Source organism: Nesoenas mayeri, assembly GCF_963082525.1.
Source record: "Nesoenas mayeri genome assembly, chromosome: 2".
Taxonomy (NCBI): Eukaryota; Metazoa; Chordata; class Aves; order Columbiformes; family Columbidae; genus Nesoenas; species Nesoenas mayeri.
The window spans coordinates 119,765,360-119,792,454 of record NC_137543.1 but is presented as its reverse complement, the minus strand read 5'-3'; the positions used below and the strand labels follow the sequence as shown (position 1 = coordinate 119,792,454).

The 27,095-nt window shown below is 37.9% G+C and overlaps 1 protein-coding gene across 1 annotated transcript in view; it reads left to right on the top strand.

Annotated features, from left to right (window-relative positions):
• Positions 1 to 27,095, top strand: part of ANO10 (anoctamin 10) — a gene marked incomplete at its 3' end in the record, with an annotated part of 122,168 nt that overhangs the window by 5,610 nt on the left and 89,463 nt on the right. The window contains exons 5-10 of the mRNA XM_080339940.1: positions 3,876 to 4,445; positions 6,783 to 6,838; positions 7,298 to 7,372; positions 8,581 to 8,763; positions 12,137 to 12,328; positions 14,741 to 14,869. Coding sequence (XP_080196066.1) covers positions 3,876 to 4,445; positions 6,783 to 6,838; positions 7,298 to 7,372; positions 8,581 to 8,763; positions 12,137 to 12,328; positions 14,741 to 14,869 — 1,205 coding nt within the window. The remainder of the gene's footprint in view (positions 1 to 3,875; positions 4,446 to 6,782; positions 6,839 to 7,297; positions 7,373 to 8,580; positions 8,764 to 12,136; positions 12,329 to 14,740; positions 14,870 to 27,095) is intronic.

The window sequence follows — 27,095 nt, the reverse complement described above, 5'->3', positions numbered from 1 at the left end:
TGCTCTGGCATTTAGCCTCTATAGAAGTGAGACTCCTGTGTGGAAGGTAAGTTTTGTATCTAGAAGTCTGTTGCTTCACCAAGAGTTTACCCTCTCACATCCCCAGTTACCCTTTGCAATTCACCTCCTCTAACTTCACTTTTCTACCCAAGTTGCTTTGTTGGCCAAAGTCCTTGTTTTACCCAGCTTTGCTTTTACTGCTCTTTGAATGAACAGAGTGGCTTAGGCTTTGGTTAAGGAAACATCCACATTTCCAGACTTGTTGACATGCACAGTTGAGGTCTCTTCATTTAATTGTCTTTGATTCTAAGATGGCTGTAGGATAATCTCTTGCTATAATGACTCACAGTACAATTGTTCTGGAGTGTAGTGCTGGATCTGTAGGCTGCTGTCTCTTGACTTTCTTTCTCATGGCTGCAGGAATTTTGTATATAGGCCTTTGGTCATGGTTTCCAAGTTTGACCTGGGGGACAGTTCAAAGGTTCCCCCTCTACTCTAGCCTGGTGAAGATGCATCTGGAGTACTGGGGCCTGTATTATTCAATATATTCATCAGTGACTTAGATGAGGGAACAGAGTGTACTATCAGCAAGTTTGCTGTTGACACCAAGCTGGGAGGAGTGACTGATACGCCAGAAAGCTGTGCTGCCATCCAGCGAGACCTGGACAGGCTGGAGAGTTGGGCAGGGAAGAATTTAGTGAAATATAACAAGGGAAAGTGTAGAGTATTGCATCTGTGCAAGAACAACCCCAGGTTCCAGTATAAGTTGGGGAACGACCTGTTGGAGAGCAGTGTAGGGGAAAGGGACCTGAGTGTCCTGGTGGACAGGAGGATGACTGTGAGCCAGCACTGTGCCCTTGTGGCCAAGAAGGCCAGTGGCATCCTGGGGTGTATTGGAAGGGGTGTGTTTAGTAGGTCGAGAGAGGTTCTCCTTCCCCTCTACTCTGCCCTGGTGAGACCACACCTGGAATATTGTGTCCAGTTCTGGGCCCCTCAGTTCAAGAAGGACAGAGAACTGCTGGAGAGAGTCCAGCGCAGTGCAACGAAGATGATGAAGGGAGTGGAGCATCTCCCTTATGAGGAAAGGCTAAGGGAGCTGGGTCTCTTTAGCTTGGAGAAGAGGAGACTGAGGAGTGACCTTATTAATGTTTACAAATATAAAAAGGGTGAGTGTCACGAGAATGGAGCCAGGCTCTTCTTGGTGATAACCAATGAAAGGACAAGGGGTAATGGGTTCAAACTGGAACACAAAAGGTTCCACTTAAATTTGAGAAGAAACTTCTTCTCAGTAAGGGTAACAGAGCACTGGAACAGGCTGCCCATGGGGGTTGTGGAGTCTCCTACTCTGGAGACATTCAAAACCTGCCTGGACACATTCCTGTGTAGCCTCATCTAAGTGTTCCTGCTCCGGCAGGGGGATTAGACTAGGTGATCTTTTGAGGTCCCTTCCAGTCCCTAACATTCTGTGATTCTGTGATACTGTGTCCAGTTCTGGGCTCCCCTGTTTCAAAAGGATGAGGAATTACTGGAGGGAGGCCAGCAGTGGTCTACGAAGATGATGAGGGGCCTAGAGCACATTTCTTATGAGGAGAAACTGAGAGAGCTGAGTCTGTTCAGCCTGAAGAAGAGAAGGCTGAGAGGGGATCTTATCAGTGTTTATATAAATATCTCAAGGGTGGATGTCAAGAGGGTGAGTCCAGACTGCTTTCAGTGGTGCCCAATGATAGGATGTGGGGCAACGGGCACAGACTGAAACATGGGAGGTTCCAGCTGAATATGAGGAGAAACTTCTTTACTTTGAGGGTGCCAGAGCACTGGAACAGGCTGCCCAGAGAGGCTGTGGAGTCTCCTTCTCTGGAGACATTCAAAACCTGCCAGGACACATTCCTGTGTGATCTGCTCTAGGTGAACCTGCTTTAGCAGGTGGGTTGGACTAGATGATCTGTAGAGGTCCCTTCCAACCCCAGCCATTCTGTGATTTGCACTGTGGTCATCTAGCACAGATTCTTGAAATTAGACCATTGCTCTTGTACCAGTTGGACATGTTTTTCCTCTTTCAGTATTTCCTCTGTAACCTCCTGAAATGGTTCAAGACTTGTGAAATTGGTGGCTCAGGCTTTGCAGATTTATTGTCTGCAGGCTTCCACGTAACAACGGTCTGCACATCACAAATTCTCCCTGCCCATCAGTAAAGCAGTAATGGGCTAAACCAACTTTCTCAAACTCTCTTGGCAGGAAAACTCCTCGATGTCTGGAATTCCTAAAGCTATTTTGAGTTGTAGGCATGTCAACAGTGTGCTTACAATGTTTTGTTTTATATTCATGGTCTGTGTGAAGACTGTAGGCTGTTGCATGCCAGTGTCACTTGGGTATATTTTACACACTGAATAAGCTTAAAACGAACATCATTTTTGGTCTGGCAATGTGGAAAGTTAAGTTCTGGATTCTAAACCTGTAAAATTTACTTAAAAATAAGGAAACAAACATTTGGGAGTTTGCCTGATTATTAATATCTGGGTCTTGCAGTTGCTTGAGTTTCTTTCCTGAGCTACAGGAAGCTGAAGATCTGGCTCGATAATGCCTTACTCCAGGGTATTGTGTTAGGGGTCTTATTGTGTGCTTGTCTTGTTTATGCAGGAGAGGGTTTTTTTGGCTGACTTTGAATACACACAAAATTACAAAGTAAATCCCAGGAACTCTGTTATGTATGTACTCATTTAGGGATGTCTTTCATGTTGTGTTTGGAGTGTGAAATGATGCTAATGACCTACACTTGAACTTATTTGTTAATAAATTTTTGATTGAGAGGAATGTTGGAATACAGATCAGCAGTTGTAAACTTCTGCTGCAGTGTTTTGTAGACCATTGGCTGTAAGAATATTCTAGTATTTGTACATGAGTTTATGGAGAGTACATTTATAGTGTCAGTTCAGGGGTCATGATGTCATGTCTGTTTTGTTAAGCTGGTGAATACATAGCGGTGGTATGCAAGCAATCTGGTCTTCCAAGCAGACAAAGATAAAACAGATTTCAGTATTCTAAACTTGGTTTGCTAGGCATTTCTATCTCTTATTGTATTTTGGCTTTTCTAGATTATGTTGAAAAATCTCCTACATTTTTTTTGTTAGTCATAAGATAAGTGAGATCTTGTTTTCCTTGGAGGTAATACATCTGTCATGAAGTATATCCATTAGTTGTGCACCTTTCAAGTCTTTATAACACCTGAGCAGACAAACTTGGTGAGTACGCAAATGTGTATTTCATGTATCAGTTGTCTGCTGAAAGGAATGTCTCAGCCTGCTGTCTAACATGTTTCAGATTTAAGATTTCAATATAGCTTTTCATCTATTCCATCTATTCTTTTAGTTCCTTGAGGGCTGGCAAAACGTAACTATTCCTTTTGGGCCCTGAGCAGGCTGAAATTTGTTTCTCAGGTGTACATATGCCATTGAGAAGCTTTAGGAGTTAGGTGTCACTTGCTGTTGAAGTTGTTTTGTTTTTTATTATGCTATGTTTTCTCTGCCATCCTAACTATTCATTGATTTTATTTTCAAGAGCGCTAGTGTTTTCGTTTGTATGTGTGCTTTTTTTTTTTTAGCTCTGGATATCTGTTGTTGATATGGTAAGAATTGAGATACTTGATTTCTCTGCCATCTGAATGTATGTATATGTGTGTGTGTGTGTGTTTATATATTACAAAAACCTATTCAAATAACCTTCTGAGTTTTTGGAACTTTGGAGGAAGAACAGAAGAACAGTAATATTCTTTATGTTATATAGAAAAAAAAGTTGGGCCAAGTTATTAGTGTAAAGTCAAGTTTGATATTATACTGACATCTATGTGAAGTGTAGTCTTGATTTATTTTTCTCTGCAGATGAGATACGCTGCTACTTCGGTGAAACCATTGCTCTCTACTTTGGCTTCTTAGAGTACTTCACATTCGCTTTGATTCCAATGGCTGTCATTGGGATTCCTTATTATGTGTTTGCATGGGAAGACTATGACAAATACGTGATGTTTGCTACATTCAATCTGCTCTGGTCCACTGTGATACTGGAAGTTTGGAAGCGGATTTGTGCCATCATGACATATCGTTGGGGGACACTGTTGATGAAACGACAGTTTGAAGAACCAAGACCAGGCTTCCATGGTGTCCTGGGTATCAATCCCATCACTGGGAAGGAGGAACCACTGTACTCAAGTATTAAGAGACAGATACGAATTTATCTGGTGTCCTTACCATTTGTGTGCCTTTGCCTCTACTTCTCACTGTATGTGATGATGATTTACTTTGACTTGGAACAGTGGGCTCTGGATTATCATGAAGAGAATGAGTCTACCTTCAGCAGCTTGATGCTCTTTGTACCCAGTATCATATATGCTGTTGTGATTGAGATTATGAACCGTATCTATCGGTATGCTGCTGAATTCTTAACATCATGGGGTAAGAAAGATTTTTGTTCTTCCTTGAAGTTAGAGTCCCAGGTGTGTAGAATGTGTTTCTTTGTAGAATACTGTGAGCTCTTGTTCAATCGAATGCTAAAGAAGTTTCTTGAAGTAGATTTTTACTGTGGGATAAAAGAGATGGCCATTTTAATTTCTTATATTTGAGTGTTCTAAGCCTGCGGTTTCATGTTTGGTTTACTTTGGTCTGAGACTAGCATGCCATCAGAAGAGGTGATTCTGCCTCTCTGCCTTTGGTGCAGAAGTCTCCATTACCTGATGTAGCTCTTTGTTTGGCTGAATCCGCCACGGTGCTGGCAAAAGGGACGAGGTGAGATGATGAGGGTGGAAGCTCAGAGGTGGATGGCAGAAGGGACTGTCCTGGCAGGTTGCACCCACAACCTGGGTTTGCTGAGTACATCTTAATCTACTGATACACCTGTGCAGAGGATGGAGGCACTGAGATAATGGAACAAAATCTAAAAACACAAACTAAAAGTTGTATGAGAGTGTTTGTGTATGCAATATATATAAGAAAGGTTGAGATTTCACAACCCTGTAAAAGTATTTTCCTCTGGGCACTCTCAGAAGTGGGGGAATGTTATAATAGATGGCCTTTTTTTCCTTTGTCCATGTGACTTATTTAACAAATTTGGCCCTGTGTTTTGTAACCTATTATAAGGATAATGAAATGTTAGTGTTATTCATTATTTTAAATTTTAGCACTTCTACAAACATGCATACTTAAAAATAACTTTAAAAGTTAATAGATGAAGCTAAAGGTCAGTTAAGTGGTTTGTGTACATTTATAGGACAGAATACAGGTTTATGACACTGGAGACCCAGAAAATTAAGCTAAAAGTATTAAAGAAAATGGAGATGGATGCAGAAGACAGAGTACAAAGAGGTGTTGAAGAGGGGATTTGTTATGCATGCCAAAATGATTTGCTCAGCAAATTCAGCCTGACAACAGCAATAGTAAAGGCAAGCAATTTCTTTATTTAAGACAGTTCAAGGATTTTATTTAAATAATGACTTCTAAATTCATAGCTAGGCTTCAGCTGGCTGATTTGTTTTATTTTTTCACTATACTGCAAGAAAAAGCGTTTATGCAAAATGCCCAGTTGTGTTGATCAGGTAGACTAAAATGTCTTTTAACAGATAACCCATTTTTTTAACCCAGATTTTTTTTTGTTTTGTTTTGAGCTAATGTTTCATATTCAGCAGCAGCAGTATTTATGTAACTCACTACACTGACAGCTTGTGCCTTTTCTGTGCTATCCAACGTGCATGAGCTGTCATGCTGTGAACAGGGTGAAGAACTCATCTGACTGTCCTACCTCCTCTCCCACCTGGCTTATCTGCAGCCAGCATCTGACTTAAACAGCTAAACTGACAAAGCATAGGAAACAATCTGGGGTATTTTAAAGCATAGTTCTTGCACCCATATATCATGGGAACTGATCATTTAGTGAAAGCTAAAAGTTGTCACTTGAGTGTATCTTCTGTGTGTCAGGCCCAACTTTACGCCCCTGTCAGTGTAGAGCTCTGGTGTTTTGTCCTGGGAAAGGTCCGTAGGTCTCTCCTTTCAGCCCTATTGACACAGCTCATGTTAGTGTGCTGTCTTCTCAGTACTGCTTAGCCAGGGCTTTAAAGGTACAATCTGACAAAATAGCAAAAAGAAATGGGAAATCTCCCATTCACTTCCCTTTCCTCCCTCTTCCCCAATAACCAGCCTTCTTCAAATATCAGCTTCTGACAGCTTGTCTTGAATGAACTGAAAATCCTGATTTCAGAATGAGTAATGCATCTGTTGAATGTTACATACTCTAGTCTTGCTTTAGGATTTAGGGTCTGATCTAAATTCATCGGAGATGGATTTCTGTGAGCGTTTGCTGGTTTTGAATCAAATGTGATATTGTTATTTTTCATAAGGGTATTCCAATTAGTTTTGCATTTGTTTTCAGCCACAGAAAAATCAATAACTAGGCACATTTTATTGAATGTTCAGAATGATGGATGGTTTTTCTGTTACAAAGCAGCTTTTCTGAGAAAGAAAGATGTAAAAAGAAAAACCTTTGCAGTAGAAAAAGTACTGGAGTTGTAGCCAAAAATATGTATGTCAGTATTGTGCATCAGATTAGCTTCATAGGTTCAAGTACTGCTACAATATAAATTACTTGTGCCATAAAGTGTTGGAGGAACTATTCTCCATAAACAATTAGTTAATTAACTTTTAGGTGGAGGAAAAATGGCTGTTTACTGTTTGGATAGCAAAGTCTAGCATATGATAAGGGCTTCTGCTGTTTACTAATCAATGAATTCGTTGCTATTTTAGAAAATCACAGGCTGGAATCTTCTTACCAGAATCATTTAATTCTGAAAGTTTTAGTGGTAAGTATGTGGTATGAAAAGCTTTTAAAATTATTTAAAAGGAGAACTTGTCATGTGGTTTATTAGTACTTCCCTAGCATTACCTCACTGACCTAGTTTTATTCAAGGCCAAATACCAGCACAAATATCAGAACAAACAGGATTTCTGTTGTGGTTGCAGTAACTGCTAGACTGTGTTAGGTGTCTCTTTTTATACTGGAGAGTTGGATTTTTGATTGGTATTGATTTGTTCTTTCATTATGTTCTTTCATTCTGTATATGTAAGTTTTTCTGTCTTCCACTGGCAACAATATTGAAAGTGAGTTTTTTCTGACCTAAGTTTTAAAAATGATGAAGAAAATTTTAATGAACAGTTTACATGTGCATGGAAGCTATTTAGTCGAAGTAACTTTCAAGTTAGATGATATTCTGCATTTTAACTTCTGCTTGAGTACTAATAACAAATATTTTTATTTGCAGTTCAACTTCTTAAATTGTTTTGCATCTCTTTTCTACATTGCCTTTGTGCTGTTTGATATGAAGCTTTTGAGGCAGGTGAGTTCCATGAACATTATAAGAATGTTGATGAGTTTAGGAAAATAAAGGATTGATTGAAACAGAACTTCAGTTTTTAAGTGCTTTTTTCAAAATATTAACTTGACAATGAATATATTTCATTTATATTGTCTTAGAAATCCAGCTTCCATATTTCAGTTCCTCTAGTTCAGTTGCAGAATCATGACAGAGTGGAGCAATTGTTTTCCTCCATTTAAATGGGGAACTGTTTTCAAATAAATTGATTAATCCCTCACACAGATGAGGCTGGAAAAAATTAATTTCCTCCTTCTTTCCCTTTGTGTTAGAAAATGGTTTTCTCTGGAGTGTTCTTAATAAGAAATTCTTGAGGATACGAGCATGATTAAGTTTATGACTACAATGAGGAGCCGTGAATAAATAAAAGCAAAAATAATTTGTAGTTGGTATTTTAAATCAGCTTTCTCTTGTTAACACCTTTCACACTCCAATGCATGAAAATCAGGTATAAGGATATATTTTTACTCTAAGTGTAATGAACAAAATAAGATCTTCTGCTCAAGATCTTCATTACTCTAAAGAGATCTCTAGCAAAACACCTGACATATCTATACCAGACATGACATTCATGACGTTTCCTGTACTTTAAGGTAAAAAGAAAAAAAATAGAGAAAAGTTCATTGTTTAGCTCTGTGATTGGCATTGGCATATGTTAGGTGTGTATCTTCACCCTTTATTGAACTTGGTGTACTGTTTCCATGATACATCCAGACCCACAAAGTATTAAGACATCTAACTCCTATTTTGTCCTTTTCAGCACATAGCAAAGAATGAGAACTAGAGCGTCTGTACTTTTCATATGCTATTGCTAGTTTTGTTAGGCTGGCCTTTTTTTTGTTGTAGTACAGGGTTTTTAACAAAGATTGATCCAATTTCAAATCACTGTATCTCTGCAACCATGAACTATCAACTATCTTCTCAATGTTGTCTGTACAGCAGGTGGGGGAACAGAAAGCATTTATAAAAAGGTTACTAAAACTTGGTAACTCATTTAACTATTTGTCAGTTTTTGTGTAATTGTAACATATTTGGTCCATCTTTTTGAAACACCCTGTATAACAACTTAGAATGTTGCTATTATAGAAGGCACAAAATTGGAGATGATAGGTTTATCACACTTCTATTAATTTTTTTCTCCCTCTTTTATTTTATTTTATTTTAAACTGAAGAGCTTGGCCACTTTGCTGATAACTTCGCAGATCATTAATCAGTTTGCAGAATCCGTGTTTCCTTACTGGCTCCAGAAGAGACATAAGAAGAGGATGAAGAAACGCGTGTGTTCTATGAAAACGGATACAGACATGTCGTTAGTTGAACAAGTCAACTTGGAGAAAGAGATGGGCACCTATTTCGTACGTTTTACTATTGTAAAAGAGTTAAAAGCTTTCTGCGATACAGTTGACACTGATATCAGCCAGTGCAACTTAACATGTTTCTGTCTGTCTGACCTGTCAACTTATTTCCAGTTTCATCAGTTTTGCTTGTAGTGTTGTATGTACAGCTATATGGTGCATTTGATTGAGAAACTGATGCAGAGCAGGATCCCAGTTACACCAGAACAAAGGGGTAGGAATGAACATCTGAATCTGGAGCTCCCTAACGCCATGTCACTGGAAGAAGTATTTGTGTAATATGCCCTTAATCTCCAGGGGTAGCCTGCACACTACCAGGATGAGTAGCACGGCACAGGGAAGGGGGAAACTGTTTCTGGTTTAGTTTGGTTTTGCAGTGGTACCAGTGTAAACTGTCAATTAAACTACAGCGTGAGAAAGTGTGTTGGCATCTGAGTGGCACAGTACTGCTGCCGGAAGCTCTTGCTTCTTGAAGCTACAGCTTTGGCATTCCTTCTCTTCCTAGTTCTGTTCCTGACCACCTTCTACCCAGTACAATTTTTAATTTTATTGAAGAGACTTTGTGCAATTCATTCTTGCAGTGCTAAGGGACTTGATAAAGTAGATGACATAAGTGTGTATGTTAAGGCCTTACAGACTGGCTGACACCTTGCTTGATTAAATGCTGTAAGCATAGTCACAAGACTCTTAATACTCTATGATTTCACTTTTACAGAATAAGAATTATGTGTAGATAGTATACCTTTTATGCAAAAGGTTGAGAGTAGCAGTTTGAAATTTGATATTAACACTATATCAGATTTCTCTCTTCCTGCATAAAGTGCCATGAAATGAGAAGAGGAAGAAGAAATACTGCCCTTGCAATTGAAAAACTGTTCAAATGTTAACACTTGCGTTCCTCTGGGAAGGCTGGTATTTCTCACATTTTATGTGGGGGGAGATAGATTTACAGAGCATGCCTGTCTTGCAATGGAGAACACAGCATAAATCCCCGAGTAGGTGTCTGAACTGGTAAATCAGCACAGTGTAACACTGTGCCTTGCAGAGAGTCCAGCACAATTCCAAAAACTGTGTTTTGGTGTTGGGCATTGATATGCCCGACCAAACATGCTCTGCCTCTTCGACCCACACTGACTTCTGATCCTCAGCTGGCACACACAAAGCTGGTGTGGTGTCTTGGAGTCATGTTGCCCAGAGCTCCTTGTGCAGAGCTGGATCAAATGTACCTGTACCTGTTACACCGTTCTGTCCTGAATGATTTTCCACGGGGACCTAACAGGTCAATTGTACGGTAATGACTTTGCCTTGGAGGTGTCCGCTGCCAGCCTCTGTTTCAGTTCAAGATACTGGTTACTCAAGGCCTTAATTTTATATTTGGTTTTAAGATTTTAATTGTACTGTGCCCTTGTGAATACATGATCTTAGATCACTGATTTGTTTGCACACAGTGAGCTGTCAGCAGGCAGGAGTATTTCTAAAATTAAATCTGTCACAAGGGGGAAGCATTTGACTATGTTTAGTAAACGGAGGCGTTTAGCAGGAGCTTGACAGAATTCTGCATTTAAGGCTCTTCTCGTTTGTTTTCCTTCCTTCACTTTTTAACATTTGTTGTTTTTTTTTTTTGTTTGTACTCTTTCTCACTTTTCAAATCTCCAGGCCTTAACCCCATTTAACATGTGAAAACATCCTGCCTTTTTTGTTTGTTTTGTAAACTTCTCTAGCTAATGTTCTCCCTGAATTTCTTAGTTGATTTTGTTTCATTGGTGCCATAGCTCATGTGCTGCTCTGGTGGCTGACAGTGGCATACTTCGAAATTTCTTTAACAATGTATCAGACTCCTGTTTTCCTGCACAAAGTGTCATAAATTGAGTAGAAGAAGAGGACACAGTACTTTTCTTACTCCGCTGTACTAAAAGTCAGTAGGTACTGGGCAGGGAAATGAGAAGAAAGGTGTGAGGAAGCACTGGGAATACTGTGCAGTTACCCGAATGAGGAGCACAAAGGGAAGCATCCCTCCCTACCTGCAACAGTTGTCTGAGAAAGTGACAGCAGGGACAGATATGTGACTGCCACTCCAGTGAGTGATCCTGCACAAATGCCCCTAAGGAAGACCTGACTAAAATTCAGAGTTTGTACAAAACATTTCTGTGGAAAAATCGCAATGGTTTTAAAAGTTACGTAGCTCTTCATGGCCTGGCCTGCAGATCAGTCTGTCAGACCCAGCAACTGTGCAAGTTGAAAATCAGCTCAAGTGAAAAATCAGGTTATGACCACCCCATGTTGATTTCTGAGCTTGCAGGCTTCTATGGTCTCTCTCTGTTTGCTAGGAAAACCAAAAACCAAACCGCTAGATGCTGTACAGGGCAGTCAGTTAACAGCTATAATCAGCAAAAAAGATTGAAGAACCATGTGCCTGATGCATGGAGCCAAAACCAATTTTATCTGTTCCTATAGTAATCTCAGGTACTGTCAAGTCTTTATTATTTCATTTCTGAGAGAGGCGGCAATATGTGGAGCTGAGCAAATACAGGATAGCTAGATCCGAGTTTAATTTGTTTGTGGTATTTCATCATCCTTTGTTCAGTGAACATTTTTTCTTCAAAAATGGTTGGTTTGGTTCTTCAATTTCATAAATCATTACTGCAATTGTAGAAACTATCATTAATACTACAAAACCAGCACACAGATGCATGTGATAACCTACATATGACTGCTCAATCAGCATTTAAGTACCCACATTCTTGGTTTAAAGATCAGGTGGTAGATGTGCTGCTGATTTGCCAAAATAGGGCTTTGTATTTTCACCAGTTGTTCCTTTCAGATGTCAGTGCTGCATTTTCTCGTTTGAGCCTTCAAGTGAGGCACTAATTCTCACTGACTTGTTTTGAAACAAACAAGCAGAAATACCAGAAAAGAGCTGCCTTTCTGGCTAGGTCTTTCATTGACACTCTGAAATACTAGGGGTTTTCTTGTTAATGCTCTTAGGAGAGTGTTCTGCCAGTTTAAATGCATGGTGCTGTTTTCCTGTCCCTCACTGTTCTTTCTGTAGTTGTTGCACTGAGGTAGCAAGGAACCTGAATGGTATGAATGTGTTTATACAATTCCTTCAAGTAATAAAGATAAGAAGTGTGACTGTTGCACAAAATGCATTAGGCAAAAGGAACAACCTTGGCCTCCCCTTATGGAGAAGTTTATAGAGTAATTGAATGATTCCAAATTAACGAGACGAGATTTTTTTTGTTGTTGTGGTTTTCCATTCCTCAACAAGTGATTTGGAGTGGGGAAGCTGTTTGCAACGATATTGTTAATTCTGTGTTTCTTCATATATATTTTTTGTGGGTTAAAGTTGTTCTTATTTTGCTCTGTTTTTCAGGGTACTTTTGATGATTACCTGGAGTTGTTCTTGCAGTTTGGCTATGTGAGTCTTTTCTCCTGTGTTTATCCACTGGCAGCTGTCTTTGCAGTATTAAACAACATCACAGAGATATATTCCGATGCCTTAAAGATGTGCAGAGTTTACAAGCGTCCATTTGCAGAACCCACAGCAAATATTGGTGTTTGGCAGGTAATAATTGTGTCTTCCTTTTTCTGTTAATTTGTTCTAAAACAGGTTTCAACAAATGTATTTAAGCCATATGTTTGACCCATCAGCCACTTTAAAGTTTAGCAGGTACTTTTCAGTGCCTTAGGATGGTATCTATCCAACTGTATATCCAAGTGATTTTTTTGTGGGGTTTTTGACCACATATCTTTCAACTGCCTTTGAAAAGAGAACAAATCTTTCCTTTAGTGCTTGTGTATGTATGCATTGTACTCCTGTTGCAACTGCAGCAAAGCAAAGCTACCAGATACTGCCTGGTACTCCTTACCCCCAGCAAGTAATAATTTGGAAATGGTAACATCTGATGCAATCTCAGAAGCAAGGAGCTCAGCAAGGGTTTCAAAAAAGTTGAAGAATGATAGGGAAATACTTGGATTCTGAAGCCATGTTTGGCTGTGTACCCTTGTGGTTACCGATGGTCAAACTGATGAATATTAAAATAAGCTGGATCTATGAGCAGGAGCTGGAGTTTTCTGCATAGCCTGAACGTTGTAGTCTATCTAAACAATTCCATGCTAGTACTGCTAGGTTTGGGATTTTCTATCCTCAGTTGTTTGCCCATGCAATCATGCTAGCACCTGCTAGTTTGGAGTCTGCTGAGTACCCCATGTCAGTGAACCAATTCTGACTAAAAATACTTCTGTAAAACTGCTCCAAACCCAGATGTTTTTCTGAAAAGAAGTCTGTTCAGTCGCATCCAGAGACTTTAGCATTTTGTAACAGCAGTGGCCTGATAAAGAGTGTGAAGTAGGTTGGAGGAAGTTTCTGGGAGGTGATCCATATTCTAGTTTAATGTATCAACTTTTCTGATGATATAGAGTGGACACAAAGGGCATGATAAACTAGTGGATTGTTTAGTTTGAAGAGGTTGTGAATGTTGGTACCAAATGAAACAAATGGGAGATAAGAAATGAAATCAGGAAATCTCAAAAGAAATATACTGTAAAAACATGTGATACAAGTTTTCTGAGCAATATTCATTAGACACATACATAGTTATTAATGAAGTGGACTTTTAGGAGAAGTCTTTTAATATTAAGTCATTAACATGTCTAAATTATAATCTGATTGCATTTTAATGTTTGATGCAGTCCCAATGTTTTCTCAGTCCCAACATCTTGATGGCATATAGCTGCATTATCTGGTGATGTGAGCACCAGATAAATGAGGCTGTGTTCCTAAGTCCCAGGTGTAGCTGCAGGTATATTAGTAGCATTTGGTTTTGCTGAAATAGTTTATTTCAATCTAAGGAGTAGGATGAAAAGCTATAACACTAATCGTACAGTCCTGTTGGGCTTTTTTATAGTGTAGGTTTTTAACTAATAGCTTTGTGAATTAAGAACTATTACTTAAAAATCGGTTATCTTCTTCATGTGGAAAGCTAGAGCATTGCTGAAAGATTTCTGTTAAAGGAATACTGGAATTATTTTATCAGGTGAGCGGAGTCACCAGCTTGTTGTCAGAGAGAAACTTGCTCCTGCTAATTCATTGTGACAATTGCTGCAATTCAGTGTCAGTCTTTCTCATTCCACGTACTTGGAATAAGTAACTATTATATTGCAAAAGTAGTTGTCACGCTGTAGTAATACTTTCAGGTATATTGTGGGAGCTCTATCAGCAAAAGATTCTTAGACTTGAGAATTGTATGCGTTTAAATGTAAATCTTTCAACAAATTTCAGCTTGTGTAACTGGTTGTGATTTAAAAAAGGCATTCTAAACCATCCTTACATTTTCCTATTGCTTAACATTGAGACAAAACCTCCGAAATCAGAGTGTTCAGATTAGTAGTTCCTTTTGGGAATTTTGCGTTTTTTTCCTTTATCCTGAAAGAAATCTATGTTTGGGAGTACAACTATAGAAAATGAGTGCATGTTCTTGTTACGCGTTCAGGTTATGAGTCATGAAGATACCAGGGATAAGGCTACTTTCCTGTCCACTTTTTTCCTTTAGGATTATTCTCAATTTTTCAGGAGGTGATCTGGCACTATCTACATCTAGAACGTTAATGGTCTCTAAATAACTTCTCAAGGTCTTTACAGTGCTGTGGAATTGGGAAAGAATACTGTTTGACTTCTTCACAGCAAACACACGTGCGCATGTAGAGAAATCAAATTAGAGAAGAATACAGTGTTGCAGGTGGTCTTTGTGGTATTGCAAACCTTGTTGTGGTCTTGTCCTTGCTTTTTCTTAAAAACTCATGAAGTCTGGACTGCTTGCCAAGCAAATCTTACGTCATAGAATTCAAAAGATAGAAAGTTTAAATAATGGGTCTTCTGAGGATTTAACAAAGAGAAAGGTATTGTCTAGAGCAGCTTGGGGACTGGTAAATTAGAAATAATGGTCATGACTATAAATATATTTGTATTTTGTTTCAGTTGGCTTTTGAAACTATGAGTGTAATATCAGTTGTTACTAATTGCATACTGATTGGAATGTCTCCACAAGTGAATGCCCTTTTCCCAGACTCAAAAATGGACCTTGTGCTGACTGTGGCATTGGTAGAGGTAAGTCTGCCTTCAAACAGTGCATGTGTTTTAGTAGCAAATAACATGAACAACAGTGGAAATGATACCAGGAAGTTGACTTCTCCACCCTTCCCTTATATCAAAAGCAAATTAAGATTTCTCTATCAACAAGTGTTTCACAGTCTTGCTTTTTGATTTCTTTATTTTCTGTGTTTTCTTGTACTGTGAATGTTGTTGCCATAATTTTCCATGCATTCCCAAGATACCATGTATTTCAATAATTTAATAATGCTATTTCAAGAAGCAAAATAACCACATTTTTGTGAACTGGTTATTTCTCTACCTGGTTTGCGACCCCGACGTATCTTATAAAGACCTCCTACATAATCTTTATGGATGTTTCCTGTAAGGCTTATCTGAAACAAGGGTGTATGATGACTATAAATACTGATGATTGTAACAGCATTTGGGTTTCATTTCCTAATTCTATGTAGTAAACACTTGAGTATCTTTCCTTGTCAGACAAGCATGGATGATTATGGGCATTTTATATAATAACTGAGATTGTAGGACTTTGCCCTTATGTATCTTTCTTTCAGAGGTTTTTTGTGGTTTATTGCCTTGACTTTCATCATTATGCTATTTTAGCTTTTCCAAACTGGATTATTCTCTTGTGACAGAAGTCTGGATTGTCTATGTGTAGTTGTTAAACTGCGTCGCCCTACAGAGGTGCAGCAGGAGCACATACTTTGTTGTTTCTACAGAGGTTAACTGCTGTGCAATGAATTATGAGCTTGCTCTGAGTTTTATTTTCCAAGCCTTAAGGTTTGCAGAGTTAACTCTAAATATGAATCATGTCAGCTGGTTTACTGAAGTTTGAGTCTACAGACAGCCTGATATATTCTTTTCTTATATGTGTGTGAACATTCACATTAACCTCAGTGAGGCATTTTAATATAAAACTAAATTGGCAGTTTAAATGTAATGCTGTAGTTTGTTACTGGACAACATATCCAGAGAGATCATGTGATGAAAACTGTATGACTAAATGTAAGAAGTATGGATCTATGGCAGCTTAAAGAGATGGTGCTATTTTTGCCTTGGGAGGGTATTCTTATCTCACCTGTTTTAATGTGAAACCGGCTACATGGTCTCTAGACAGACCTCTGTTTCTTGGTAATTCATAGGAGAATACCAATATTTTTCTCTACAAATTTAATTCTGCTTATGTGCAATCCTTTAGGTGACAGGAATTGCAGCATGGTAATTAGGTAGCTCTTGGAATTCCTTTTTAACAGTGTATCTCAAATTATTTATAAATGCCGTGGAAAGGGAGATTAAGAAAACTCAGGGAAGAAAGTTTGAAGAGAAGTAGTAAATTAGTACTGAGGGGAAGAAAGGCAAAAATGTTGTTTTACATCAAGAAGCAACCTTGGTGAAGACCACCGATCTGTAATTAAGTATGTTTTAAGAAGGGACTGATGGAGGGTAATGCTGTATGAACCAGAGGAGAGGAAAGGCAACCATTTAAAGAAAAATCAAGTTTTCTTTTATCGTTCTTAGTAAAAAAACCTCAAAACAACTCAAAACGTAGTTATAAGAAAAGGTATATTTAAAAAATAGTTTTAATCACAAGTATCCACTATTCTTGATACTTTAAAGTATGCTGGTCTGAAATTTTCTCTCTTTCTGTGTTACTACAAACTATTTATTTTCTGAGAAAACGCAGGCACAAAACCAACATATGAGTGTTATAGTACTCTCCTGCAGCATAACGAGCCAAGTGAATTTTGGAATGTTGTTGTTTATAAACAATTCCAAAACTGTTCAATGTGAAATTTAAAACTTTTGCAGTCTCCTGAGGGACAGTCTTTCAATACATTTTAAACAAAATTTAACAGTTTCATGGGTGGTTTTAAAATTTTTTTTTATATTTTATTTTTTATTTTAAAGAGTCAGTAGCTCAGGCCATGCAGTCTTGCAAGAAGTTTTGTAACACAAGTTACGAAGTTTCTGGAGTGTGAAAGAGTTCTCCAAATTGAAGAGAATTTTTATATAAATTTTATTTTAAAACAATATGAAAATGTACCTGGCAAACACAATTTGCAGTTCTGTTGAAGACGGTTTCCATTGTGTTGACAGTTAAACATAGTTACAGAAATTATTTTGTTTTAATAAGTAGTTATGTTGTACATATGTCAGGTTAAAACATTGATTAGAAAAGGTAGGAAGAAGGGAGGATTTCTAGATGCTGTGGGACTGTGAACAGCAGCAGTATTGATGTATGGCAGCTTAAAGAGATTAGACTATTACTGCCTTTGATTCCTGAGTATTTATTCCCATTTATCTGTTACACTGGCACTTTCTTTTATCTGATGAATGATGACTCAGATTAGGGAACCGATCTGGGAGAAGCTCTCCAACACAGGATACTCGTGGAAGAGAACAGGGCAGAAACAACAGTGTGTGGAAAACACACAGTAGTGCTGTAAGTTTATACTGGATTAAATTTGTGGGACTTCTGCACCACTGAGTCTTTCTCCTGTAATATTACTTCATCTATAGGAAGATACCTAAACTACAAGAGTAGCACAAATCTCATGTATTGGCAGTATTCCTATGCAGATTTACTATATTTACTGATGATTAAACTGTGCATTTCAGTCGGAAAGAAAAATTCAGGAACAGAATATATCACGTTAAACCTCTAGGACAAAGCTGGTGCATCTAAAATGCATTGGTGTCAAGGTAGGAAAAAAATCCTGTCAGATGTGTCAAGGTGTTGATAGAAAAGCATTTTAGATCACCTAGTAGCAATTCAGAAACACATGATAAAGGCGAGTTATTTTACTTTCTGGTGGTTGCTGCAGGTGAAGATGAGAATTTTACAGTGTGTTCATGCTATTTTGACAGCAGCTTGACAGGCAGTGTGAAAATGTTAAGGAACATAAGAAATTTCCTTTAGTAGGCTGTGTATGCTTTCACATGTTCAACTGATGGAATAACCTACTTAAATCTTAGCTGTCATTAAATTTTTTTCTCAGGTTCAAATAATTGTGACTCCAGTTGAATATTTATATATCTGTTTGATGTAAAACTAAACAGAAGAAGCACTGTTTATACCAAAGCCAAACGCAGATATTAATGATGTCCTGATATATATTTATTTAAAGGCTAGTGCTCTTTAATAATAATACTTATATTCTTCAAATGAAAACAAGTTTATATGGCAACACTTGACATGACTCAGTACAGACGTAATTAAGAACTGTGTGTAATATTCTTGTAAGCGTTCTGTACCCAGCCTCTACAGATATATGCAAAATAATTTTTTTGCATTAATGACACTAACTCTGCTGCTCTCTACGTTTTTGGTGGGAATACATATTGTATCAGCAAAGTAAAGGCTAATTAAATAGACTAAAATATTAAGCATTTCATAATAAATAATGGTAAGCATTAAAAGAATAACATTTCATAATATTTTTAAGTATTAAAACAGTGATTTTTTTTTTTTTTTTGAACAGTTGACCTATTTTCACCAATCTAACATCTGCTTCCATGGCAACATGATTTGAACTAGGAGCAGAATCATGAAACTCCCCTCTTTTATTTATGGATGGATGCTGAGTGCAGCAAGTGCAGTTTTCAAACAAAAAGAAGTAGGTGAATGTCCTTAAAGCAGGAAACAATAAGCCCTTGTTAGCATAATTTTAAAATAGTTACATCCCATAGTGTTTAGTTCTTCAGGCTTCACCATAGACGCACGCTTCTGGTATGAACCAGAGGTGCAAAGTAGGACATTCCAAGCAAGCGTGTGTGCTTGTGTGAAACTGTTCCCAGTCACCTCTGACTTCTTACACTGATTTGATAAAAGATGAAATTACTCTGAAGAAATTTGATTACTGGTTGGGGGCATGGGTTAAAACAAGGTGTAACCATAATTCTGCAGTGCTTTTTTATTTTTCTTTGCAAATTGTTGACAAAGAGTTTTGTTCCTGATTGCTACTTCTTTTTAATGTAAACTCTCATAAATTCAGAGTGCTGATTAAATCAGTTTCAGGAGTACTCTGAAAGTTGAGTCCAAAAAATGAGTTGTATGTACAACTCTTAGTAGTGTGTTGGTTTTTTTTTAAACAGTATATCAAAAGGGGTGTTTTGAAGCAATAGCTGTGAAGTACAGCTTAACATGGATATATCCCAATCTCCAAAAGCAACTCGTGTATCCAGTACTCAGATGTAGTAATCTAACGGAAAGCTTTTATGCAGACGTGCACTTAGCCTGGTTGCTTTACGTCATCGAGACATTTGGGGATTAGCTTGGGAAAATTAAGTAATAACAGAGAGCCCTCTTGAGAGCTGTAGTATAAAATCTGACCTTACAGTCTACAGATAGGATTTTGGAAAGAATGTGATCAGCTCTGGTATTGATGAAAATGAGCATATTAGTGTGAGGACAGAACTAACATATTTGTAGTAAACATGGCTTAACAAACAATTGGGCCATGCGGATTTGATTTCATGGAGTCCTCATAAGGATTTGAAATAGGTTTTCATTGGATTCACAAATAAATATATGTAAAAGTCAGTTCTGTAAGAGGTATGGAGTGCAATAAGTGAACTAACCCTTTCTTAAACTTTGTTTTCTTTCTGGGTGAGGAGGAGCTGACAGTCCATTTATCAAAGACTGGAAAGCAGGAATCGTAGCTTGTTAGTAAAGCTGAAAAGTTAGTGGTGCTGTGTTTGAAAGTGTTAGCTGATCCAACATTAAAGTGGTCGAGAGTTGCCTGGTACATCTGCTTTTCTCTAGAGTTCCATTTTATTAAGTGTATTTCTTCATCAAAGGCCTCCTGGTGGACAGTAGAAGCTCTTTGAGCTTCTGCTGAGCACTCTTAATGTAATGGCCTCAACACTCAGCCAGCTCAGCAGTAAACTTGACAGTTGTTTCTGAAATGATATGCCAGAGAAACTGGAAAACATTACCAGAGTTGAGCAGTTTGGAGTCTCGTAGATGAGATGATATATTCGTAATCTGTAAGTTGATTGGATCTGATGAGATTCATCCAAGGTTCCTTAAAGAGCTGCCCAATGTCGTAGTGAGACCTCTCTCCATGTTTTTTCAGTGCTCTTGGTAATCTGGAGGGGTCCCTGTTGACTGGAAGCTGGCAAACCTTGTCCCTGTCTTCAGGAAGGGCAACAGAGATGACCCCAGTAACTACAGGCCTGTCAGTCCCACTTCTGTGCCTGGCAAAATCATGGAGAGGATTATTCTGGGAGTTATTGAAAAACACCTGAAAGACAATGTGTGCTCATTGGTCCCTACCAGCACGGGTTAATGAGGGGAAAGTCTTGCTTAACAAAATTAATTTATTTCCGTGACAACGTTACCCACCTTTTGTGTAGAAACATAGATTTGATTTCAAAAGATGATTTTGACATTTCCTGGTAGTTCCCCTAATTAATGATGTGAAATCATCTGCTGGTGTTAGAATATTGAGAATATATTGTTAATGCTGTCACAACTTTTGATAGTTACTTTTTTCTGAGTATAGGAGGGAATTTGTAATGCTTATGACATGCCCTGGGTGTGCAACTGGGTAAACATTATCTTATGACTAAATGACAGTTTTAGAGGACCATTGAACATCCTCAGGGAAACTTAGGAATAATCTTCTAAATTGTCCTGGTGATCTGGCTGGTAGTATTGCAGAATGCTCAATTGAAACAATGTTTTCCTAACTGTTCTAGGAAACCGGTGGCTGAGGAGATACCAGTCCTTCTCTTGAGTATAAAATTAAATACTTGCTCTCAAATATAAAAAACTTTCAAAAGTTACTTATGATCCTAAGTCCAAATCGTGTTGGTTCTAGTATTTATCAGTGTAGCTAAGTATGTGGTGGAGTTGGTCGCCTGAGGAGTGTAGAATCTTTTTCCTTTTTGCTTTATCCAATTTTATCTAGCCTGTATTCCTGTTGAAATAATGTTACCATCTGGTGATCAGATGTTCATCAAGGCTGAATGAAGTTTCTGGTAATGTTGAGAGGGTGCTGTTTACTTTTCTGGCAGACTGTATCAGCATTCTGAGTGATCTATGTCTTCTGATCCTTGTCCTTGAAAAGGGGAAAGTAATGTCCTTGCTGTTGATGTGAGACCTTGAGCCTGAGAGTCTGGGTTGGCCCTAGGGTCTGGGTGTGTTCCAGAGGTTGAGTTTTGGGGGTTGGTTGGTTGTAGAGCTAGGGTGGTGTCAGTGTAGTGGTGTTTAGAGCAGGTATGAATTCTGAAGCTGTTTAGTGTGGTGGTGGGGTGTATGTGTGTCTAAGTAGGGTTCTAGCTCACCTTTCAGTTCTAGATCAGGGTCTAGTTAATTTGTGGGTTCTAGACTGAGTTCTAGCTTGCTTGAAGGCCCTAGAGCATGTCCTAGATCATTTTGGGCATTCTAGACCACATTCCTGCTCACTGTTGGCTTTAGATCACGTTCCATATCACTTGAAGGTTCTAGATAGAGTTCCAGGTCATCATATGGTTCTGGAGTGGGGTTGGGTTCTGTGAGGGGGAGGTCCTAGAATCTAGTTCAGGGAGTACTCCTGTTTTGTCATCTCACAAGGATTTATGGTACTTGCTGATGAGATAAGTCTTGCGGGAGGTTTTTTGTTTCCTATTTTTGTTGTTTTTCTTGTGTGCCTTTTTTCTTATTTTTGGCTTTTTGGAGATGAAGGCTCATAGGACTGGGATCCTATCGTCCCATAAAGTGCAGCTCTTCCAAGTTTCTAGCATGCTGACTTGGGCTGCCTCTGTGGCTGTTTTCTCTGGGGACAAAATTGGAAACCAGCCGCATGGCAAGCTCCTACTTTCCTCTGTACTTCACAGCAACCGGTTGTCACGCTTCTGCTCCCAGGACTCTTGCCAGCCTGTCCAAGAGTCTTGTCCAACGCTTGTCAAATTGGCTTTGGTGCTCACTCTTGCACCCAGAAGCACTTCAGCAGGGCCAGGTGTGTCCATGCCACTCTGCCATTCATGCATCCTTACTGACAGCCCATCTACTGTAAAAAATACTTCTAAAACATAAAAAAAAATCCATAAAAAAAGCCATTAAAATAATTTGATATTTTAATTTCAAGCAGAAACCCTGGCAAAAATTACCAGAAGATACTGAATAGCATTGATATAATAGTTACTGTAGTATGAAGGCTTAACAAAGTATACTGATTCTGTAATTTACTGTTTGTCAACATTTTAAGAATAAAAATGAACTCACATTTCTCTGTATTTTAAACACATTGTACTTTGCAAAAGATTCTGGAAATTGTAGGTTTAGTTTGAATATAAAGTAATGAAATATTTTAGATAAGTTATTCTGCTGAGTAACAGGGGAATAGATTGTCCTCAGGGTTTGTTTTTTTTCACATCAGTGAGAGTTTTAACCTTTCAGATAGGGACAGGATTTATGTATTTGTTTGTATAAAATTTTATAAATGCTTGCTGCTGAACCAGACTCCTGGGACTATACCAGTCAGGTTAAAAAAAATGTCAATTTTGGTAGTCGTACATTAATATGGATTATGTTTATTTCTAGAATAAAAATTTATCACAGATCGTTTTATTGTCATCCAGTGCTTCTTTTGCGATGTTCATTCTGATTTAGTGTAGATTTTTGGTCACTTTAAATAGTAAAAATTGATGGCAAAACCTTGTCAGAATGACAGCAAGCATTAAAAAATTCAAAGATCTAAATAAGTTTGTAGCTAGTGGTTGTACTCCTTATCTTTCTGCTAGTATAAAAATGAAAATGCATATTAATGTCTATCTATTCTTGAATAGTCCAATGGCTTTTTGAAAGTATTGGAATTTAAAACAGTATTTGTGCATTTTCCTATTTGAGAGTAATTTTAATTTTTTCCTCCTTATTTTCTGTTCTTTTCTCAAACCATTTTTCACATTCTCAATTTGCTATGTTGGAAGTTGAAACATAATCACAGAGATGAATGAATTGTGCTGTTCAAAGCATGTACAAACACTGAAATGTGTTAAATGTGTGTATGTGTCGCAATGTGTAGGTCAGGAAGAAACCACTGTATTGCACCAGGTTTTTCAACCCTGGTAACTGAAATGTTTTGATACCCCAACTGGAGCATTATATTTTGACAGTAATTTTAATTCCTTACTTTAGGATGACACAATTCAGAATGCAATTTTTATCTTTAGATAAATATACATCTTGGTTGGTCAGACTTGGTATATGAAATACAGCTTTACTTTTTTTTTTTTAAACCACATATTTTTGATGCAGTTGACCTAGGAGTATGTACAAAGGAGTGGCTGAGCTAGGTCACATCATGGTCTACCTAGGCCAGAATCCTTTCTGCAACAGAAGCCAAGGACGGAGTGTTTTGGTGTAGCCAGCTATGTAGTCATGTATCCTGAAGATTAATTCTGGTGATTTGCAGTGTAAACTATTTTAAGGACCTGTCTGATTACTGAAGATGAGCTGTCCAGAGCTGCATATGAAAGTGTGCAATGCTTTTGTACAATGGCATGTCCTCTTTTTCAAAATAACTTTATTTTATAGTAAAAAGCTAGTTAAATAACTAATGGCTATATATTCTTAGCTTATTAAGTAATCATTGTGTTTATTGGTTCTACTCTGGGTTTTTCTAGCTTTTCTCTGCTGTTTTTTTTTAGTTTTCTGTGTAAGAAGGACTTTTAAATTTCAACTGGATACTGTCAGTGTGGGTGTGACATTATAGTGGAGGTTAAGAAATGGGTGGCACAGGAAGCCCTCACACCGGGAAAGAAAACCTGGGAGAGATCTCAGTAGAAACAATGGCAGCAAAAAGGGAAATAACTCTTCTTGCTGTCAGCCAGGTGGTAGTAGGAACAGGGAGCTTCAAAGGTATCAGGTGCTAGTTTGCTGAAAGACATCAAGTTTCAAGAAGGATCACAGCGATGCTTTAGGTCACATTGGGGTCCTTTCAGCAAGAAGCAGAAATGGATGTGTCTTCTGAGACTGTGACATTCCTCATGAATTTAACATCATCTGATAGACACTACTGTATTTTCAAACGACGCGTATACTAGGAAGGTTGGATAGGGGAGATACCTTAGGAATTCTTCCTGGATGAGAGTGCATTCCTTAACTATGCTAATAAGTGCTTCAGAAGTGTCAGCCTGGAAAATAAGGAGGGGAAGACTGAGTAGAAATATTTTTTTTCTCTTCCTTCTGGGATTGTGCAAGGCTGCCAAAATGACAAAACTTCACAAGGGAGGGTGAATAGAGAACAGATCCTTGGAGACAATTACAAGACATTTTAAAGAACTTTATAAGAATCACGCTTTCAGATCTCTTTAAAACCCACTTAGCTTAATATTTCCCGCAAAGACGTTTCATTTAATGTATAAATATGGTATTTCCAGCTTGAGCCTAATCAGGACGTACAGCTTCCTTGCTAGTAATTGGAAGTTGAGCAGCCAGAGAAAAGCCAAGTTAATACCTATTAATATTCATTGTTTACCTTCTGCTTGATTAAGATTAGTAATTGTTTAATGACAAGACGGAGCATGAACATTCAAAGCCTCCTGGCTTCACAACCATTCCAAGGTTGGCTTAGAATTTCATGGACCTGAATTGCTTTTTTTTGCAAATAACCTATGAGTTTGTTCAGTTAAATTATTTTAATAATTTTCTGCCAATGTGATACATGTAGCTGCCAACACAAGCCCAAATAATGGCGTTTCCCAGAGAACAGGTAGAGCTATAGAATTCAGATAATGTATTTCCATATGTCTGTGATGCAGTTTGCAGTAATATTTCTTTGGATCATTCTTACTGTAATAGAAGGCTTAGGGACTGGGATGTACATCTCTAAAGTTTTCTGTGACTTCTTTGTCTAAGGTGGTATGTTTTGGTTGATTTGTTAGGTTGGTTTTTAAACTGTGTGTAGCATTGGAGGATAAATCCAATTTGTCATTTGTATCCTCAAATGACTGAGAGTGAAAATGAGTGGCTTTGAGCAGGTGAGGGCATCCAAAGGTAGAAAATGTGGGGTTTGCAGCTGCAGGTGGAAAAGAGAACAGGAGATCAGTAAAACTGTCTTCAAATAGCAGGAGAAGGCCAGTCATACTTGTGTTAGAGCCTCTGTATTGTCGATTAGATACAAACAGCTCTTTTCAGAGAGTCTTAGTGATGTAATATTGTTGCTTGCATGTTTTCCAGTTACAAAATTGCAGAATAATTTGCTTTTCTTAAATTTTCTTTGCAATAACTTCTAACACACTGATTGGGAGTGTTAAGCCTTCTGGATTGACACTCATATTCATCTTGTGGACTTTGCTACACACCTACTCAGTACTGTAAATGTAATTAGTAGTCATTTGTTGGAAACTTGTAGCATGTGTTCTACAGTCTCTTATTTAAAAATGAGGTAAATTTGCTGCTACATTTTTTCACCTCCTTACTCTCGTTAGAAATAGTTCCAAAGCATCATTTGCTTTTTAAAATCTGGGTATATATATATGTAAAATCCTTTGTTTTTTTTGTTTCCTTGCTTTGTTTTGTTTTTTAAGTGCTGAGGACCACCTGGCACACTTAACTGAAAACCGATTTTGGAACTCAAATTGTGCAAGAAAATGCAGTACTGGACTGAAAGGCTGTAGTATAGAGGGGCTTTTTTAATATAGTTTCTATGAAAATGTTTTATTAAAAGCAGGCTGAAAGTGGTCATGAGTCATGCTGTAAAGTAAATGTCAAAAGAAATGGGGCTTAATTACTTCATTTTTGCACTGAATTTTTGCCTTATACTGTAAAGAAGTGTCAATCCAAAATTTTACTTTTCTGATCAGAAAAAGTTAGTGGAATAATGTCTAATTTTCAAAGGGATTTTTCATGAACTGTGGCAGCGTGCAAGCCACCTGGTATGCTGCTGCTTTCTATTCTAGTACCTTGAACAGTCTTTTTAAAGTCTTGGGAGATTTCTAAGTCATGCCTATAATCAGCTAAATCTCTACAATGTAATACAAAGGAGATACAGTTAGAAGCTGCTGGGAATTCGTAAACCGTCATGTGTTTGATCAAGGTTAGTTTTAGTCAGAGGATTTGTCATAAGATAAAATGTGTGTGTGGCATAGGGATTACAGATAAACCAATATCAAATATAAGGGCATCTTTTGTTAAACTTGAAATACAGAGTCTGTCATACTTGAGTTTATCTGCATCTCGGTGTATTTCTTTTCAGAAGTCCATAACCATTGCAAATTCTGAGTGAAACTTGTTTTAAAAACTGGTGAAATGGGAGCAAATGGTGTTTATTAAAGGAAATGTTTAAATATTTACTGTTATAGCTTAACAAATAAAATTAGTGAATTCAAGTACTTTCTTGTTCTTCTGCCTTCTAAAAGGCTTCATTTTTAAAAAAAGATGGCTATACTAGGAGTATTTTGTAACAGATATATTATTAATGCATCTTGAAGAATAGTATATTGGAAAAAATGGAAGTTTTAGTTTATTCTAACACTGGTTGCATTTTGTAGTCCTGAATTTGGTAGTGTTCCTGAAGTGCTCTTGTTTCAGTTTCACTCCCTGTGGTTGCAGGAGACTATAAATTTATGTTTAAATTCTGGGTGCAAACTGTCCTTTAAGAGCCAAAAGCTCAGCCAGCAGTGAGAATGGGATGTGGCCTATTCATCCTGGCGGAGACAGCAGGTTGGAAAGGGACACTGGTACCAGTGTGTTAGTAGATTCATGAATTGGTCTTCCCTAAACTTGGATGGTCCTGTCACATCCAAATAAAAATGACTTTGGATATGCTAGAAGGAATGAGTGAATCTGCCTTCTTAGGACTTCTAGTTTGGATTATTTTGGTGCATTCCTTGAAACTGCGTGTAGCACAAAACATAACTGCTGATTTCCTGGGTGATATTGAGATTGCAGTTCTTTGACAACTGCATGATCTTTGAGTGATTGAAATGGCAAGTTCTGAATTTGATAAGTATAGGTAAAGCCTTCTAGCATTTTGTTCTGTTTTTATGAATCTTTCAAGTTGCTCAGGCTTTCCAAGCAACCTCAAGTGTTGCAATGGTTGCACTAAGGCTTTAACACCCAGAGATGTGAACAATAAGTTACTGAAGAAGAAACGTTAGGAGTGCGCCTGCCCATATGGATGCTTTGTTATAGTATTATAATAATTTTATTAGGGTATAAAAATTTAAAATGAGGGGTTTAAAATCCACTGAGTTTTTAGTCTGTTTGGCATGTCTCCTCCCCTCCTCCCTG